The sequence below is a fragment of the Heterocephalus glaber genome, unplaced genomic scaffold (genome assembly GCF_053883595.1).
Source record: "Heterocephalus glaber isolate CG9 unplaced genomic scaffold, H.glaber_assembly_v1.0 deba00001553, whole genome shotgun sequence".
NCBI classification, from domain to species: Eukaryota; Metazoa; Chordata; class Mammalia; order Rodentia; family Bathyergidae; genus Heterocephalus; species Heterocephalus glaber.
In genome coordinates, this window is record NW_028258344.1 from 6,948,834 (window position 1) to 6,970,262 (window position 21,429).

Here is a 21,429-nt window from a genome sequence, read left to right on the forward strand (position 1 = left end):
CTACTGCCTACTATCTAACATTTATTTTGCTCTTTATTTATATTTTGTGTTTCTCATAAAGTGAAACCATGCAATATTTAAGCTTGTGTGTCTGATTTGTTTCACTTAACATTATGGTCTCAAGGTGCATCCATTTTCTTGCAAATGACTCAAGTATATTTAGTAGTACTAGAAAGCAAGTGTAGAAACCATTCCCTTGATGAAAACTTACTGATATAATGAAATATTTTAAAAGTTTACTTAATTATAAGAAAATCATTGCGCATAATAAGGCCCAAGAACTTGTACCTGTCTGTGTTTAGTTAAACTAACTGGATTAACATGAAAGCATTAGGGATTAAGATTATCCCGGATCATGAATAATCCTAAATTATTTTTAGTACCTTTACATCTCCTTACAAGATGTTTTGCACCCAATCCTTGCTTATTGTTTGAATTATTCTGATTTTATTTGCCTTCGCTGACATTGAAGCCCACTTGACTGTTCTGTGCACATGTTAACACACAGGGAGGAGACAGCTTCCTCACCTAATGCTGAGCTCCAAATGAAAGTTCAATATCAAAATGCACAGTCTGCAGGTGGACAATTAACACTTGGTTTTAATTTGCCTTAAATCAAAGGAAAATAACAGCTTAATTGGAATATGTAATCTGGTGCTATGTGAAGTCTTCCATATGAAGTTCAAGCACATTAGCTTCAAAACTCTAATTTTTCTCCCTGCTTTCAATGAAGTAACAGTATCTACCACGCAAATTTTCTTGGGTCAGAGTGAAGATGTAATCTGAGTTGACCTGGTTTATCCTTCATTTCTCACAGATAATTATCCTCTAGATTCTAGTTTCTTGGTATTTCCACACTGTCCCTGTTCTGAATTGCCTTGATCAGCTTCTCAGTTCAGGTTCCCATCTTCTCTCAGCTGACGACTACACCAGCTTTTGCCATGTTCCCTGTCCTCAGTCCAGGTCTTGTTCTATTTCCTCACCAACTGCTCCTATTGCAAAACAAGATCAAATCACCTCAAATCTCTGACAGATGGATTTTCTAAAGCATAACATTGCTTATAAAACTGAAATGCAAGAAATGCATCCTTTAGTAACTTCCCTGTAAAGTATATCCTCAAGTCTTCAGCCACGCCAAAAGAACACTGGCTCTTCATTTTTCTGCTTGTGAGACATCTTCTACCATAAGTGCTCTACACCAATGTTTTGCAAACTACAATTCTTGGACTACTGGTAAGTAAGAAAATCAGTTGAGTTGGTTTAGCAGTGGTGGTGAACCTATGGCAATGATGCAGTCACATTTTGTTATCATTTAAAGCTCTAAAAAGTTCCCATCACTGGCCTAGGGTAACATTCTATAAAACAATAAAATAAGCTAGACTATGGCACAGACAGTAAAGTTAAGCATTATTTCTTGGTATTTTGTTTCTGTGTCTATATGGTAGAAGATGCAAAACATATTGTCTCCTACAAATTAAGGTAAAATACATATAAACCTACACAGAGACGAAGAAGTGCAGAGACAGAGACAGGAGAGAGTAAACATGCACACTTCTTTTCCTTAACACAAGTACTGTTTGTTGAATAAAATATTCAGAAAAATAAAACAATTATTTTTAAACAATCAATAGTGTACTATTCTGGGGTAATTTAGAAGATGGATGCAATATTGTGTGCTTCTGTATGCATATGTGATTTATGTGCATAGCTACGCAAGCATTTTATATACTTACAAGGTTCTCAAAATACTTATTGATTGAACAAAAATATAAATTCTTTGTTATCAAATAGAATCCTGTTTTACCAATACATTTTTCCTGCATAATATATTGTGATTGAATTTTAAATCAATATATATTGATATATCTTAAGTAATGCAGTAGTTCATTCTGTGGGTATGTCAATTTATGCTTTTAATATGATAATATTGCACATTAGAAACTTTCCAGTCTTTCTTCCCAATATGAATATTTTTGTAAACATTATTTTATAAGATCAAATAAGTACATATATTTGTAATAATATATGTGCACATATATATCCATATGTCCATGCCAATCATAGATTAAAGTGACATATATATATATTTTCATTTTATCAGCAAAATAAGTAATGTGGAGTATTATTCTGATTTTACAGAGGAGGAGCCAAGGCATAGAATTTAAGAATACTGCTAAGAATCACATATTAATATAAATGAATCAGGTTTTAAAATTGATATTCTGAATAAGAAGTCCATGTGCATAACACTATAAGATATTGCTTCTTACATCTTATGCCATTAAGACACATTTTTGAAGGTGGACTTAAATTTAGTACAGCTAAAATTGAGTGTTTTTAAATTACCTGTTTCAGAGACACTTCATAGAGATTTCATGGGTCTCAGAAATGCTCTCGCCTGTCCTTAGCTTTATTTATTCTGCCCTCACTCATCCTTGTTGGGAACTTGTGGGTCACTCTTTGAGAATTCTATCCAAAAACATCCTTCTGGAAAGGTGTCTAGAAGATGCTAGTCATGTCAAGATGAGTTTAAAATACTGTCCTGTGTTCCTTTAATTCCTTTAACACTCCTCCAGCACACCATATAGAATATATTATTATAATTATTTGATCTATGTCTTTCTTCCCCACTGGAGTGTGGACTAGCTCCTCCAGGCCAAGAATTCTGCCATTCACCATTGTACCTTCAGAGCCTACCTACTTTATAGCAATTGTGAAATGACACATGTTAAATGAATGAATAAACAAAAGAGAAAATATAAATTAATATTTTTCAGTTTATAAAAATTTATAAAGAAATAAATCATTACATTGCAATGGTGGAATTCAAAGGTTTTTTAAAAATATACTTAGCTCTCAAACTTTCCACATTACCTTAACCATTACTTAATTACACATTATGCTATATTATATGTGAAATCTTTTCACTTCCTAAAATCAGTTGTTGTCATGTGATTTCTTTATGCCTGGAGTCACAAGATATATTGATTTGTCTTTAAAAAGTCACAGTTATCTTGAATTTGGTCAGTGTCAGTACAGTTGTTCTAAAATAAAAATTGTTATGTAAATGGTAAATGTTGTTACTGATCATTAAGTATCATTAGACAACCACAAATGATCTTCCTCATTACTGACATAAAAATTACTTTCTGTAGACAAAGATACATATTATTTTCTCTTCACATGGAGTGTTATGGGGATTATGAGATACAACTGGCCCTCTGTCTCCCTGGGCTTCACATCCATGGATTCAACCACCCGCACATGAAAAAATATTGTATTTTACTGAACGTGTGTCAATTTTTTAACAGTAGAGTATAACAACTATTCATGTACTGTTTACATGGTTTTAGGTATTGTAAGTAGCCTAGGGATGATTTAAAGTCAACAGGATGAAGTACTTAGATCATAACCAGGTGCTGTGTAATTTTATATAAAGGACCTGAGATTTCACACACTTTGGCAACCATACAGAATCCTAGAACTGCTATAGATACAGATACAGAAGACTAATTATATTATCTAGCATATATCGTGGAAATATTTTTTGTATCTCTTATGACATGATGATCAAGTAAGTATTTCTGTGCCATTGAGGCTGCATTTGTTTACAACAAACTTCTAATACTGATTTCACAAATTTTGAATTAAAATGCTACGTCGGTGAATTTTGATGAAAAGAAACCTACTATTGGGTGCAGAATGACATAAGAAAAGACCTAGTCACCTCAGTAATGGGGCTGGTGAGAACATGGAGCTGGAATAAACAGTAATTCTATCTCAGATATGATTTTCTGGATTCGAGAGAAGGTGAGGGAAAACTCTGAGGTTTTCCTACACTGAGACAGAGACACATCCTCACTACAAGTCAGAATATCATTACCAGGAGAAACCTAAACAGAGAGAGCAGGATATAAGATCTACGTGATAGAATCCTGGTCTCAAAAGATATCCAAGTCTCAACTGGCAGAACGTATGAATGAATATGTTACCCAACATGGCCAAAAAGAATTGACACCCTAGAAGGACCTAAGGATTTAGCTAATCTTGAGATGGTCAGGTTCTCCCAGATTATCCCAAAAGATCCCAATATAATCATAAGGGTCTCTATAAGCAGGAGAAGGAGATCAGTGAGGAAAGCAGAGGCATGAAAACTTGAGGACTCTACCCACTGTAGCTGGCTCTGAAGATGGAGGAAGAGGCCACATCTAAGTGAAAGGAGCAGTTTTAGAAACTGGAAAATTCAAGGAAAAGAAATATTCCCTAGAGCCACTGGAATGTAAACAGTCCTGTAAATACCCTGACTTTAGTCAGCTGAGGCCCATTCTACACTTCTAAAGTACAGATGATAATAAGCTAGTATAAGGTTCGGTGTCTAATTTGCCAGAGCATAGAAATAGCAACAAGAAACAATTATGCCACACTTGCTACTGATTTATTGTCATACATATCCTTGATCTGCTTATCTTAATTTTGTCAGTAAATCAAAGATTATTATTGCCTACTTTTGATGGAGAATCTGAAGCTTGACAAAGAGTAGCACAGCTGGCCAGTTTCTGAAACATATAATGTGCCTATACTGAATGATTGAAAGGGGACTGGCTCACCCAGAAATGAGTGAGGTGAAGAAGAAAGGATTTAATCATGAAAGACTACCATGGTTCCTAGGTTATTTCTACCTCTTGGATTAGCTTATTTCAGACCTTAACTTCATTAAACAATGTACTTTTTTGCGTGATTTCAGAGTGGTATAGTCAGAACATAATGATATGAATCCCAGCTCTGAAGCTAATTAGCTTATTGTTCATTTCTTCATATATCCATTAGGATAATATCCTCCTTTTGCTAGTATCAAATTAAATTAATAAATCTTGAAAAATTAAATGTTAAATAATATATATCCATAGCATTGCTATTTTTCCAGGATTTAAAGCATTTCTCTATGGTATTATCTTATTCCCTGGAATATGGAGAAGTTGGTAAAATAGTTGGCACTCTGTTGATATGCTGAGTCAGTGGACAAGGCATGCAAAGGCATTTTCTGAGTGGATTTGTGGTACATAGATACTGTTCCCTTGGATTCTTCCAGTTCATCAGTCATCATAAGTCTGCATTTGCAATATAACATCTATTCTTCTCTTCACAGGAAAATTTCCTTGGTATTTTTCCCAAAGTTCCTTATTTCATAAAGAAAGAGATTTGAAACACAATATGCACACGTTTTCTGAGATTTTATGTTATTTACTTGACATTTACCCCTTCCTTATTAAATTGTAAGAGTAAGACTTACTCATTCAATTTCCTTAAGATGTAGGAACTCAAAACTTACAGATAGAATTCAAGAATCCTTTTCAAATGTTCTGGAGACAACTGGTTCACTTTTAAATCCAGTTCAAGGAAAACTCAGACAACTACACTTGGGATTAAGGAACACCCTGCTCTTTTGAGCATTCATGACTCTACCTCACCAGGCTACATACACTATGGCTCTGCAGACCAGTAAATGTGAGTCAAAAGATCCAGCAATGGGAGAAGAAGATAGCAAATCACACTGTTTTAAATTTTCTCTGATTATTCATTTCACTGAATCATTAGTTTCTGATTTCACTGATGGCTTTTGCCATCTAACCCCTACAAAAAATATACAAAACCATGCGGGAATGATGAAACCTGTATATTATCATTGTCTTTATTGGATGAATTATATGACAAGTAGCCAGATCTGAATTTCCCGAGTCCTTCTCAGAGTTTGTTCGTATTGTAAGGCTTGTTTGCCTGTCTATAGATACGTTAAATACTTCAGAATAGCACCTGTTTTAGTATAGTGGGAAATTTCAGGTTATTACAACTTCTATGATATGTCAATAGGAGTAGGGTCACAATGCAAATAAATGCTATTTTTTTAAAATTTCTGAGACATCAACTAGAATTCCCAAATTATAGTTTAAAAGAAAAGATCATAATTGTCATAGGCCGGATCTGTGTGCACAAAGGTATGGTGTCATCCATATCAAGTATGAAAAGTTCACTGAGAGTTGCGTGGATAAGGGATTTTAGAGCAAAAACTGTATTAGTGGTGGTGCCAGTGAATTCTGGGGCATTTGAAAGTGTGATTCAGTAATCCAGAGCTTTTTTGAAATGGACTGAGAAATATCAGTTTAGCTATCAGAAGTGTTAATTCGAGGTTTTGAATCTTCACCTTAAAAAATTTTAATCCTTCATTATAAAAATATTGAACAAATAGATTTCTAAGCTAGAAGTTACACTGAAGAGGATAACACTCATGAGGATGCTTTAGTTTTGTTGTTTTATTGGACTCTGGCTTAAGCAAATGCTTTCTTACAATTCTTTTGCCTGTCTCCACTGAGCAGGGGAAAAGCCCAGGGAAGAATAAGAGTGAAAGGCACCTCAATTTTCTGACTGTGAAGTCATCTCCCCTAAATATTAACTCATTAAGGGTGAGGCTTTCTCCTGGGCTCTTGTTTGGACATATGCTTATTGTATAGGCCCAGTTGAGGTAAATGCCCAGAAATCTGATTGTTACCTGGGGTTTTCACGGCTCTTTAATTAAGTGAAAATTAATTTTCATAGTTAGGAATAATTATTATGAGCAATTATGCAAGAAAGCATGTGCATTTGTACTGTATTTTATTGCATTTTTATTAAAATTCTGAATGTCTTTTATTTTAACTCAGACAAAGAAACATATTCTTTTTCGTCATATTCTTTATAGGTGCCACTCTCTTCCCTTAGCTTTCACTTAGAAATGATTCCACTATTATTTTGGGCATTGCTTTCTGTTCTATTTCAAACTTGTAACTGGTTGGTTCTACTTTACTGGAGCATCTTATTACTGTTATGTTTTCTTGTTTTCTCAAACTCTATTTAAACCCCAAGTCCTTCAAATGTCTTATTTATTCTCCTTTCTGATACAGTATCTCTACAGATACCCTCTTTGAGCATCCCATCCTTCTGTTCTTATGGGCTTGATAGCTTTCTTTTTATACTGCTCCACAAATGTGGTGACTTCCTACCACTGCTCTCCTGAGTCACAACCACTTTTTCCTATGTGGAATCTTCAGTGATACACAGATAAATGTTTAACAATAGGTTCTCAAAACGAACCCACAAACAAACAAACCCTGAAATTCCCAGTTTCCATTTTATAAATATTCCCATCATGTCTAATGTCAACTTCCCAGCTTGACATACTTGACCACCGAGATCAGAAGGGATGTGTACAATCCACAGTACCAGTCAATGCCAGGGGCTCCATTATCCCTGTGACTAGAACTATGTTGAAAGTAATAGTTCTAAAATATAGTTATACTTTTTTTCTGAGTTAATAGAGAAATCTGGTATCATTTAATTTCATTTGGGTGGCTGGAATAATAATTATTAATATTATGATCTATGGTGAAACTTATGTCCCTAGAAATTGTACTATTCACAGATGAAATATTTATCGGTAAACTTAGTGATTAATAGCTTAAGATGGAAATTAGATAAAAGAATTATTAAAAATGCAATGGTTATGCCAGATAACCTTGCTTATCAACTTGATAGATTAAGAAATTCCTAGATCAATTATTGGATTATAAGGTCATGAACCTCATCAGGGGTTCAACACACTAATGAGTTTATAGCTGAGTGGGTTATTAGATGGGGCCTAATTTGAGGAAGTGGATCATGATGGGATAACTTTGGAGATGATCTCATCTTTGCCCCTTTCCCCTCTGGCCTCTTCCTTTGATATATGCTTCTCAAATGTCAGACTGAAAGAACTTTTTTCACCCTGACTTTCTATGCTGTTGAGTCAGCTAGCCATGAACCACAAGCATTGAAACTGTAAGCCACAATAAACTTTTCCTTTAAATTGTAGGTACTGGGCAGCCAGGGATTTAGCTCAGTGGTGCAGCTACCTACCTTGCAAGTACAAGGTCCTGAGTTCTATCCCTGGTACCAAAAAAATTTAAAAATAAAAAAAAATTAATTGTACGTACTGGGTATTTTGTCCAAGAAATGGGAAAGCTGACAGTTATAAAAAGTGGCACAAGAGAAATGGTGATGTTTCTATGATCATATCTGAGGTAATTCAGAAGTATTTGGAACTTGCTTGTTAAAGTAGTTTCAAAAATGTATTGATCATATTCCCATCACTGTGGCAAAATGCATGACACCTACAACTTAAAGAAGTAGAGGTTCATTTTGGTTTGTGATGTTAAGGGGTTCAATGCATGCCTTGGCTGGCTCCAAGGCAGAAAGAGCATGGAGCAAGGGTTGTAGCAAAGGAAAAGATGCTCACCTTCCAGTAATCAGGAAGCAGAGAAAGCAAAGAACGTGGAATAAGAATAGATTCTTTCAGGTGGTCCCCCTAATGACCCACCTCTAACCAGGCTCCACCTTCTAACAGCACAATCAGATATGAGTTTAATGTATTTATTAAATATTCCCTCTGTGAACTTATAAATCACTATTTCCTCTGTGAACTTGTCATTGGACTAGTCCACTTATGAGTATAACTCTTTCATGACACAATCACCTTCCAAAAGCCCCATCTGTGAACACATGACACTTTGGAGGAACATTTTAGATTTAAACTATAGCATAAAAGTTTGGAGAAGTGAACTAGAGAAGGTGTTGGATGGGGTGCCATAAGCAGAGCTTGATGGGTGATTCAGGTCAGGGCTCAGAAGACCAGAATGCTGATAGGAATGTGGACAGTAAAGGCCAATCTTACTGTAAACTTTCACCTGGGAATATATTGGGAATAGGAGTAGAAGCCATTTATGTTATGTCTGGCAAAGAATTTTTCTATATTTTGTCCATGCCCTAAAATCTTTGAAATTGAGTTAAAAGACAATGAACTAATTCATCTGATAGAGGAATTTTCCATTTGGTCTAGTGTTCAGGTTCTGACACAGTTACTGCTGGCTGTTTTTAGTAAAATTTATACTGAGAATTGAGAATAAAAAGTGGAGCAGAAAGACTTTTAAAATGTTCAGTATTTCCAGAAAAGAAGCATGTGTCTAGTGGGAGGCAAGGGAGGTGCTGTTGCTAAAGACATTAGTGTCATTAAACAGAAATCAAGTATTTTGAACTGGTACCAGGAAAAAGATGCTACAAAGACATCTCAGAAATGAGCAAGACCCTACCCATTAAAGGCTCAAGAATGCAAAAGTATAAACCTTTCACTTAAGAAGAGAGAGTGAACCATGGATTCCCTGCTTGAAAAGGACCTCCTAGGGAATTGGTTCCCTAGGATTCATTTCACCATGGTCAGCCATCAGAGGCTCCTACAGCCAGTGATCCAAGGGATCTGACTACTGCACCCACTGACAGCAGACTTTGGCATCATTCACATGATGCTGGCTTTACAGATATGCAGATTGCGAAAGTTATATAGAGTCTCAGAGAATGGAAGGTTCTACCCAGCTATTAAAAAAAGGCCTGGAGGTACAGGCAGTGTATGACATGGTTATTAGGATTCCTGCCAGGAGCCCTTATTAGGGCAATACATAAAGCTATGAGTAGAGCAAAGCTATGAAGGGGAACACACAGAATTGGAGATGCCAGGGACATAAAACATTTGCCAAGGAAAGCCTCTGGGTACAAGTGGGCCCAAGAGAGAGTCTGTGTGGGTTGCAACCAGAAACGCCATAAAAAGGGTGCTGCCCAAGATGTTTGCAGCTCATGTCACACCACCACGTGTCCCTGATGTCATACATGAAGTTACAGGATTTAATGCTTGCCCTGCTCAGTTTAGATCTTGTTTTGGTACAATTATTCTTCCATTTTAGAATGAGAAAATTTGTCCCGTGTCTTTGTATTTGGGGATTCTTGTCCTTGCTTTTTGGATTTTAGAGGGACTCACAGCTAAAAATTTGCAGTGAGTCTCAGAGGGAACTTTGGAATGGGATTCTTGAGCAATGGTGGAGCTGTTGAGAACCTGGGAAAGGCCTCAGTGTTTTCAGTTGTACCCAGGATAGTTACATTGTGGTAGGTGGAATTATGACCTTGTTGTTATGTTTGTTTTGAGATTAAATATGGTTTAAGGAAATGTGATTAGGTGTCAGGTTGACAGGGGTGAACTTGGCCAATTAATCTTTATTGTCAATTTGATTTAAGAGACTCCTGAAGCAGTGATTAGGTTGTAAAGTCACTATAACCTCAGCAATGGGTTCACCCATTAATGAGTTCATAGCTGAGTGGGCTATGAGGAGGTGAGGGTTAGTTCGAGGAAGTAAGTCATGAAGGTATGACCTTGAGAACTCTAGCTGGTTCCTCGTCCCATTTTCTCAGGCTCTCCCCTTGCTTTCTGCTTTCTTGCCACCAAAAGCTGAGGAGCTTTCTCCCACCATGCCCTTCTACCAGGACGCTCCTGCCTAGCATCCAACCAACCATGAACTGAAAGTGTGAAGAAAAATAAACCTCTCCTCCTTTGAATTATGGGTGTTAAGTATTTTGTTCCATCAACTGGAACAAAACTGGAAAGCTGCCCAATACAATAATATTTTATTTTTGAAAGTTCTTTTTGTTACTCTTAGCTGGCTTTTTAAAATGCAGTTCTCAAATCTAGTTTTCATTACTTGTTTCTCTGTTGCAGCTGTCCTTTGCCTTATTTTCAATATGATGATTTTTTATGAACTTTCATTTGTGCTCTTATTTCAATCTACCTCAAATCCATCTTTTAAGTTTTTGGTAGATAAATATTAACACGTAGGTACCTAGGGGATCTTGAATAAAGGAGGCATATGATCTAATAAGTGACATTAATTTAGGTTCTCTTTCATTATATGAGTTCTCTTTAATATCATAAATGCTAGCACTATACATTTTCTGACAGAGAGGAAATAGGTTTTTCTCTGTTTGAAAAGTTCACTTTAAAGGTTTTTGTGATGCATGACAGCTTTAAAGTGGGATTGCTGTTTCAGAATGAATTGCCTGCGGCTACTCTTCAGGGTTGCTTTTTTCCTGACCCCATCCGTTCTGTTTGGACAGAAAAAGCAGTGCATATTTATATCACTGATGGGCCAATAAATAAAATGTTACATTTTTCTGGGGAAGGTTCCTGGGAATTAATTACAGTCAGCTGCAAAGACAAACATGAGACTAAAAACACAGTGCTATCTCTCTTACGTTGGTCTGCTTAGTCTTTTTTTTCGATCCCCGGTACCAAAAAAACACAAAATAATAAGAAGAAAATTAGTCTGTTTTAACATTTCTCTGCATTTGTGTATGCAAAAGCTGGTGACAAAACACTTCGCTATCAGGAAATACTCATGAAATGAATGTGGATCTAGTGTGATTGTCTTCAGGCATTAGCTCTTGTCTCTTTCCCTCCACAGTTTGCTGAGGGCAAAACTTAACCAAGGTAAATTCAGCTTACTGGATGGAGATCGTTTCTTTATGTTCAAGGAAATTAAAGTTATTCAGGCATGCACCTGCTGCATAACTAGAAAAATACCTGGGGTGTCATTTCCATTTGAAAGCTGCAGTTTCTTTTACCATCAATATAGCTAATCACTGGTTCACTTCATTAGAATTATCTTACCAAAGAAAATCTAGAAAAATGACTGCAATGTGTAAGATTAGTGTCCAAGCACAGCAAGTGGAATTGTAAAATTTTATACATAATAATGACATTGTTGGTATTCATTGGCCCGTCTGAAATTTATCTCTTTAATCATAAATGGTTTAAGTGTATAGTTTTTGTGGGGTTTTTTGATACTGAGAATCAAATGGGTCCTTGCGCTTGCAAGGCAGGTGGCAGAACCACTGAGCTAAATCCCTGCCCTAAGTGTATAGTTTGATACATTGCAAAACTATTTAAAAAATATAACTATACATAATGCAAATATAATAAACTATGGTATGTTTAAATTTGCTTGGACCACATAATTTTTATTGAGGTATTCAAAGCAGATATTTTACCTAATCTGAGTTTTGCTGTAGGCATATGATCTCAGTATAATAGAGTTCAATGGGACTGTTAAAATCTCATTTTATCTAAAGCTCTTGAGCCCAAAGTAAAGTAAGTAAGCTTCATTTTAAAAATGTATTTGGTCATAATTATTATTGGTAATTTAATGAAAGAGAAAAAACCCAGATATAATATATATTTCACACAGGAAGGCAAAGATAAGAGATTTTTTGCTGTTGCTTCATTTCATTTCCAAAATGACATTGTCATATTGCAAGCTTGAAGTTATTGGTTATTATTCTAAATAGGTTGTCCCAAACCAATCACTGTAATAAACACAATAAATTTAAGTCATATTTTTCTAGATTTTCTACTGTAAAAAATGATGTGAAGAGTATATCTCTGCCTCTCCAGATAGATTTATGATCAATTTATTTTTGAAGTAATAATATTCCATATTGTTTGAGTGTATTTTCTGAGAGAAAATAGCATCTGAAATAGGTACTACAATTGTAGGGATAAGAGCTGGGATGTTGCTCAGTAGTAGAAAACTTGTTCAGATTCCTTGAAGCTCTAGTTTTGATCCTTAGCACAGCAACAAAATAAAATAGCAATCTAATGATAATGCTATTCAAAAGCATGATTGAAATTGTGTATTCAGACTTCTCCAGCTATAAAGTAAAGGTTAATGTGGTATAATGATGGTTGGGTTAGTTGCTGATGAAATCTCTCTGCTTGATTGCAGGTCTCAGCACTGGAGAGGCAGATTTTTGACTTTCTTGGCTTCCAATGGGCACCAATTCTTGGGAATTTTCTGCATATAATAGTAGTCATATTGGGTTTGTTTGGAACCATTCAGTACAGACCTCGATACATCATGGTGGTAAGTCTTACTTTTATTATGTCTCTTCATACAAACACTATTAAATTCTGTAGGAAATCCTGGGTTCAATCCCCAGTACCAAAAAAGATAAAAAAGTTAACTTTTAAAAAATAAAATTTTCATAGAGTTTGTTCTTTCCACTATTTATCATTTACCCAAAAAAGAAAATGATAAACACTTGAAAGCAGAAAAATGTAAGACAGGAAAAAAATGAGCTCTGTATCTGTGAATTCTGAAGCTCTTTTAGTGTGTTGTGAGAATAACACCCAATGTAAGTGTTAATGCACCTGCAAGCAAACGATATGTTAGAATTTCGTCTCCCTGGCTTCTTCTATGAACTCAGGGATGCTGTAATCCTTGTGACTGGATGACTCCTCATGTTACAGTGAAATGCACTATGCTTTCATTATCAACGTACCAGTGTATTAATACATCCTCAGTGAAACCTGTCACGAACAGCAGAAAGCAAACTTATCTGGCATAATTGTTTCATCACTGAAAGCAAAGGCATAATTTAACTTCAGTTAATGGAAGACATTACAATTGCATGTACTGAATGATATTTAGTACATATCCCTAATATATTTCATATTGTGTGTTATTTCATATTGTTTCTCCATTTTGTTAAGATAAACTTGAATCGTAAACCCATACTGAAAACTATGCCAAACCTGGTCAGCACATATACCACTGTAGTACAGTTTATTGAAGTCCATCTACAATCTAGTGGAAGTAATTCATAAACTATCTTTTCTATAAAAATAATGGAACCTGTAATCCCAGCACTCCTGGAAGTAGAGGCAGGACGATCACAAATTCAAGTCCAGCCTGGCAACCTAGCAACCTAGAATATCTTTGCCTCAAAAATAAAAATAAACAAATAAATAAACCAACTGCTGGCGATGTAAGTCAGTGTGAAGACCCTCGAGGGTTCAGACTGATACAGGGGTAGGAAGATTATAGGCGACTTGTGTACGGTTTTGAGAAAAAATGAGTAATAATAATATAGGTAATTATAAACAGTTATATATGCTAAAATGTTCACCAAGTGAGAGTCAAACATACAGTATTCCATAAAATTCCTAATTTTTTTCAACGCAGTGACATTGTCACACTGAAAATAAAAATGGGTTAAAATTATAGCATCTATATTTAATTAACTCTGTTGAAAAGGTACAGTTATAATTTTTTCTAAACATGCACCAGTGCTCTACTTTCAATCTCAAATTTGGTGTTTTGACTTCTTTCATTGTGTCACAAAGGTGCAGGTGAATAGCCCTCAGACAAATTTGGCCTTCAATATGGCCCTGAGAGTTTGATGTACCTCAGTTTGCTAAAGGGCCAAACAACTTCCATTTTATTGTCCTTCTGTTAGGAATAGCTTCTGTGAAACTGCTGTGTCATCTACTAGAAAGATGTTTCCTAGAGTTGCACTTGCAGTGTCAGATGCTTTAGTACCATACATAATGCTAAACTGTTATTGGATTCTAAATATGTTCTAGGTTGTTACTATGAATATAGAGATCTTTAACTCTTCAGACATTTTTATTTGATGCTGTTTGGTATTCTGCTAAATCCCAAATCCAAGATGGCTATGAAACCAGTGGCTTCTGTAGATGAAGCTGGAAGTGTCCACTTGACTTTATCTTATCCTATTGTTTCAGCCTCTAACTATTACTCCTGTATACTGTTCATATGTCTACTGCCTTAGTTAAGGCTTTTGCCTTCATTGTCCTATGTGAATGTTCTGCTTGCTTCCAGTCTCTCTCCCTTCCAGTGCACTTTCCTATATCACAACTGAAAGCTTAACACTGGCTCCTTACCAGAATAAAATCTAAGAATACTTTAGCCTGATACTCCTGACTCATGTCTCACAAAACTTCCTTTCTTTCCTTCCTTTTCCCTTTCGTATTTTCCTTCCTTTTCCCTTTCGTATTTTCCTTCCTGTTTATTTCTTTTCTAACTGCACTCCATCTTTTTTCATGGATGTATTCATTCAAAAGGTATTACTTAGTTTTCTAATATGCATTTGACATTGTGTTTGGTGTAAACTACCCGGGTTGAGCAGACACATTGTTGGCCTTCCTGATGCTCACATTATTACCTAATGAGGGTAAGTGAGCCTATAGCAAATAATGACCACAGAAACGTTAAATTGAAGCTATGGGAAGTGATACTAAGGACTATACTGTACCTGAGATGTCTAATGGGGAGTCCAGCCCTAGCAGGGTGACAGGGTAAAGTGCTCTGGAGGAGTGCTTGGGCACTGAGATCTGCATGTGATATGAGCAAACATGAGTCCACAAGGAAGAAGGGGCTGAAGCGGATCCTGGGCAGGAAGAATAGCTGAGCAAGTAGAAGTTCAGTAGCAGCAGCTGTCTTCCATCATTAAACATGATTGTAAACTGAACAGTACACTGAAAGAGGGCTGGACATTGCTGAGTCTGTGCTCTCCAGAAGCTCCTTATCTAAGCAGGGAGAAGGGTCTAGGATGCTCTGGAGGTGTGGGAATGGCAATGGAAGTGCAAGAGAATAGGAACGTGGGGCGGGGGGGCTAGAAAGGTTCAGAGGTTGTACACTTCAACTTATGTGCTCTCTGCTTCCACCCCTCTGCAGCCTCTTGCTGTCATAGCCTTGCCTGGTATTTTTGCCCTGGCCCTCATGCACACATGCTTCCATGCATTTTAATAATTAATCATCTTCTGCTACTTTGCCTGTGTCTCGACCATGTTTTAAAATTTATTCATATTCAAGTCCTCTCTACTAGACAGAGAGCTTCTGGAGAACATGGGATGTAATTGGTGTGCCATCCATGTTTATCCAATGTTCTCCCATCTCAGGCTCCAATAAAGTCCACCCATGATCAAGCTGTCATAGCTGTCATGAATTCTTCCCCCCCTTTTCCCTCTCTCTGGTATCATTTCCTTTGCTTCCTTCACCCTCTTTTTACCCCTATTCACAGAGAAAGGCAGCTTTAAGACTCTCAGATCTGCAAAGGAAAATATTTACAAGACAAATAATTCATATTTTTACTCATTTGATTGTTTCTTTTACTATATTATGCCAACACAATCTCTATCATGTTATTTGTGTTATTACTGATTCTCTCCCAGGAGAGAGGAGAAAGAAAGCCATGAATTGGTGTGAAAGCCCTCCACAACAAACATTTCACTTGGTTTAATCTTCTCAAGTACCCCTTGAGATCTATATTAGCATCTGTAATTTTGCATTCAAGGTTAGAGGTTAATCAAGGTGTGTCTCGAGGTACCAACTTTTCAGCAGCAGTGAGAGAAGACCTGGATCTGAAATCCATACAGACTTTTCTCTGAACAGGAAAAGAGCTTCTTGATTACAGGAGATTTTTCTCTCAAAGTCACTTCTGCTGTTCTTAGTATTTATTGGTCTCCTTTATTGGTGAAAATATCACCAATACATACTAATTAAATTTAATCCATTTCAAACCAACAAACATTTTGGAGCACCAGGTATATGCCAAGTGCTCACACAGAGATTAATAAAAAATGTCTGTCACTGAAATGATTTAAGGCAGCTCACAGACTAGTTTTGCAAAAACACGGGTGGTAAGTGAATGCCATTGCTGACAACAAATAGGGTTTTATCAGATTTGAATTCAAATTAATCACTTATGAAAGTGACTTAAGGAAACGACCATGGAAAAGAAGCACTGTGATATCTATAGGCAAACTTCTAACCTTCTGAGAGTGAGAATCAAAGCTGAGGAACATTGCTTCTTTGCTCATCAGTCCTGCTCCTCCCACACGCCTCACTGTCTGACCTCACGTCAGTCACACTGGAGAATTTGCATTTTCCAAACACATGGTCTTGTCTACTCTGTTCTCACATGCTGTACCTTCTGCCTGGAATGTCCTTGTCTCCTTATGCTCGTGGAAAGCTCATAATCTTGCAACTAAATTGTGAAAAGCCTCCACTCAGGGCTCAGTGCCTCACCCTCTGTGCTGTCACTGATTCTGGTGACTTTCCAGCCTCATCTTTTACCCAGCATCACTGCCTGTCTGCCTGTGTGCTCCTAGAAGGCAGGTCTGTGCCTTTCCATTGCTACGTTAGAGATGTAGCCGTATAGATTCAGACCTTTAAAGTTGCTTAGTGCTTTTTTTTATTAGTATGCGTTTATAGTACTCAATGTTACATTCCTTGTGTGGAGTTGATACATGTATGTAACGTAACACATATTAATTCCTTTTTTAAATCCCCATTTCCCTCTTCTTATCAGTGACTTTAAAGATGGACTAGGCAGTGGTTTCTTAGAACATATCAGCAACAGTTCAGCAAGAAAAACTGGCCTTGCTCCCTTGTTTATGTCCATCAGATCTCAGCTGAGAAATTACCTGGTGAAATAATACATGTCATTGTAGTGCACCTGCAGCAAGTTCTGGCGCTTGTCACTAGCTTGCTTACTCCTCAAGGTCTATTTTTTCTAATAAACATAATGCCATGGGCTTCTGCCACTGTAATTGAGTTACCACAGCAAAGACTGTCCCAATCACAAAATAAAAGAGCAGTAATTCTACTCCAGATACCATCGCTGATGAAAACGTGCAGAGATTTATTGTTAGAATACAAAAACAACTTTATCATGTAGTTTTGCTTTACTGATTAAAATTTATTTTAGCTAAGGAGATATCAAGTTTGGTGTTGAGATTTAAATTCATCTTTTTGTTGCTTTGCTTAAAGACAGTAAGAAACTGTGAAATCATATTTATCAACCATAATGAACTGTTGCCAAGTCAGTTGTTCCCTGTCTATTTATCCCTTTGCCAAATATTTCAAAATTTACTTGGGAATTCCAAAACAAGTGTTTAGAATTGCATTTTTTAAATCCTTATTAGTTCATTGATGAGTGAATTTAATCAACCAGACTTAAAGGTAGAAAAGTTAGCTAACATATTTAACATTTTTTAAATAAAGACTAACTTTTTAGTTAAAATTAACTCAAAGTTGCCTTTAAATCTTTTAAAATTTTGCTAGGACTACAATTTAATTATTTCAACCTCTATACAAACATTCATGTTCAACAACAAAAAAAAGAAAAGCACAGAGTTTAATTTGAATTGCTATATAGCAGACTTTCTCTACCATATTATCACAAGTCCCTGAGCTACTGCTCAACATGACATTCAACAATGTTAAGGTTTCATTTGGTCGGTCCAAATTTAAATCCCCTTCTAGCAATTATTGGCTCTGAAGTCTTACGACATTTTTTTTTTTTTGCCTTCTTCATGCCACATTTACCTCATTTGTACAAACTTGAGTCATAGATCTTTGGAAGAAATACATAATATAGATGACTTGCTTATCATACCCTAGCACAGAATAAGGCCTGGAAAATGCTTGGACTGTTAACTGTTTTTTTTTTTCTTTAGTTCTTTTATTGGTACATTTTAGGTATAAAATTCGTTTACATTTATCATTGGGTGTTTGTACCTGTACACGATGTATCTTGATTCTTATTTTTTCCCCATTACCTGTGCACCCTTCCCTATTTACATAGACATCATTTCCATTTTATTTTCTTTTCTCATAGTTTTTCCTTTCCCTTCTTTCCTTTCCCGTTCCCCTCCCTTCACGCCTACCTCTTTGGACCGTTTTTCCTATTTCAAATTATCAATTCTTCATTTAATCATTTTAACCCTTGTTTACACTTTCAGTTTCTCACACTAGAGAAACTATTCGATATTTACACATGTATGTCCTATTTATTTCACTTAAGAATATGGCCTCGATATCCATCCATTTAGCTACAAATGTCTCTAGTTTCTCATTCTTTATGGCTGAGTAGTACTCCATTTTATTAAAAAAAAACCCACATCTTTATCCAGCTTCCAGTTGATGGGCACTTGGGCTGTTTCCAAGCTTTAGCTATTACAAACTGTGCCACTATGAACATGGGTGCACATACATCACTGTGGTATGATTCTTTTAATTCTTTGGGGAAGATTCCCAGTAGGGGAATAGCTGGGTCAAATGGGACCTCTAGACCTAGTTCTTTAAGGTATCTCCATACTGACTTCCACAGTGGTTGTACCAGTCTGCACTCCCACCAACAGTGGAGAAGGGTTCCTTTCTCCCCACAACCCCTCCAGCATTTGTTATTTGTTGATTTCTTGATAGCAGCCATTCTTTCTGGGGTGAGGTGGAATCTCAGGGTTGTTTTGATCTGCATCTCTCGAATGACGAGTGATATTGAACATTTTTTCATATATTTGCTGCTTTCACGTCTTTGTCTGAGAAATGTCTGTTCATTTCAGATGCCCATTTTTGAATTGGGTCTTTGAATTTGGGTGGTCTGATTTTTTTCAGTTCTTTATATATTCTAGATAGTAGTCCTTTGTCTGAGGTACAGCTGCTAAAAATGTTTTCCCACATTGTAGATTGTCTGTTAGCTCTGTTGGTGGTTAACGGTTAATGTGTCCTTTTTCTCTCACTCTGCTTTTCTTGTCAGTAGAATGTATGGCTGACAGATTTCTCTTAAGTTTCTGGATGTGATTACTAAACTCCAGAAAATGTTAGAACAACAAATGAGGAAGGACACCACCTTATTTATTTTATTGTAAGTCTTGTGTATTGTGCATAACATTGTGGCTGATTAATACATGTATGAAAGAATAAATGACCAAATGGCCTTTCTGATAAGTGGAAAATGAAGAAGCTCAGAAAATAAAAATAACTCATGTTATAGACTAATTGCTCAAGGGATAAGAAATAGACCATAAGATTTCTAAAGTTCATTTCAATTAAAACATTCTGAACTGTCTTTATAACACTAGGAAATATTTAGGATGTCACATAGAACAAATTAATTCTTTATTCATCTTTATAGGCATTGAGTACAAAAATGTTTGTGATATATGTATACATGGTGGCATATACACATACATGGTGGCAAAATTTATAATTGCTAAATTTTGGAACGAGCCTATATGTATATCAGGAGATGGATGGATAAAGAAAATGTGGTATTTACACACAGTGGAGTGCTACTCAGCCATAATCTTGACTTATTTGTAGGAAAATAGATGTACCTTGAGACTATAATGTTAAATCAGACACACAGTCTTAAATATAGCCTGTTTTCCCTTATAAGAAAAATCCAAATTATAAAAAAAGAGCAAAATAAAATATAGATAATAAGACATAAAGAGATAGATCTTTCTCAAATGGGAAGGGAATCTAGAGATGGAGGGAGGGAGGGAGGGAGGGAGGGACAAGCAGGGAAAGGGTGAAATAGGAATTACTGTCTTATATAAATGTACCGACTCCACACGAAGAATGTAAACATTATGTACTGCAAACATATACTAATAAGAATTTTAACAATAAAGAAATTTTAATTTATTTTCAGTATACTTTTTGGCATATTATCCAAATGTCCCTTGGTATATATGTACCACTTTTGCAATTAAAAGTGTTCTTTAAAAATGAAAAACTATACAATTAGGATTTCAAATGTATGTACTGAACATAAGCAAAGTGGTACAGAAAGAGAGACAAGCAGAAAGAATACATGAAGTTATTTCTTTTTTATTTTACATGGAGAAGCTGTCTTCTATACTGCATGTACATTCAATCTACCTGGATATATGAGCATGTCAGCATGATCCATAGTAAAAAAAAAAAGAAAAAAAAAAAAGATATCTCTTAAAAATAGAAAATTTTATATTATTTTAATTCAATTCAAATGAAAAATTTCATTTCTTTATTTTTTATTAGTACATGTTTGCAGTACATAGTGATTACATTCATCATGAGGAGTTGCCACATGTAATAATCCTCTTCAAAAAGAAAGGAAGGATAGCCAGTCTTGTAACCCAAGGATTCTTCTAATATTTCTTCCTGGATAAATTCTTGTGCATGCCTTATTTCCAGAGATCTCTTTCCCTGTATATCTATGGTCAAATTTGTATCTCTAGTACTCATGGAGGTATAAAGTTTACAACTCATAACAATCCAAAATTCAATTATGCATTCTTTGTTCTAAACACTGTATTAGAATAAATTTTATATCCATTACTCCATATTAAACCAGACATATTAGTTGCAAAACACAAACATTACCAATTATAGAACTTACATGAATGAAATAAATCTTTGGTAAACTTGTAATTTGATAAATTGTGATTTGATTGAGTGCAAAATTTTATAAAAGAGTAATTCACAATTAATTTACAGTTATTTTCCTAGGATCTTTAAAAATAAAAAGTCTACCAAGAGCAACAGTGTACATTTCTTGGAGGATCAAACGATGACCACTCTGCCTTGGCTTCACTGTGAGGACTCCATAGCATGACCTGTGTAAAACCCACAGCACCATCCAGGGGCACAGAAAGCACCAGAATTGTTAAGCATTTGTCATTGTTAAGCATTCGGGAGCTGACAGTTTGGTTCTACTTACCGTAGTAGTTTTATCTGTGAAAATTCAATACCAGCACCAACAGTACAACTTTTGAAAGATCCTAAGACAACTTCAGTCAAAAGTTTGTGCTGATTTTAAGTAGGTTCATTTTATTATACATTTTTATGACTGTGAATTGATTGATTTTCCTAAAACAATACATATAGATTCAGGATTGAATTCCACTAATTA

General features: G+C 35.8%; 1 protein-coding gene across 3 annotated transcripts in view; it reads left to right on the top strand.

The window, feature by feature from the left end:
- Nkain3 (sodium/potassium transporting ATPase interacting 3) overlaps window positions 1-21,429 on the top strand; it is a 654,273-nt gene that overhangs the window by 309,856 nt on the left and 322,988 nt on the right. For all 3 annotated transcript variants that reach the window (XM_021256087.2, XM_021256085.2, XM_004842186.3), the window contains exon 2: window positions 12,669-12,806. In XM_021256087.2, the coding sequence (XP_021111746.1) occupies window positions 12,669-12,806 (138 nt within the window). The remainder of the gene's footprint in view (window positions 1-12,668; window positions 12,807-21,429) is intronic.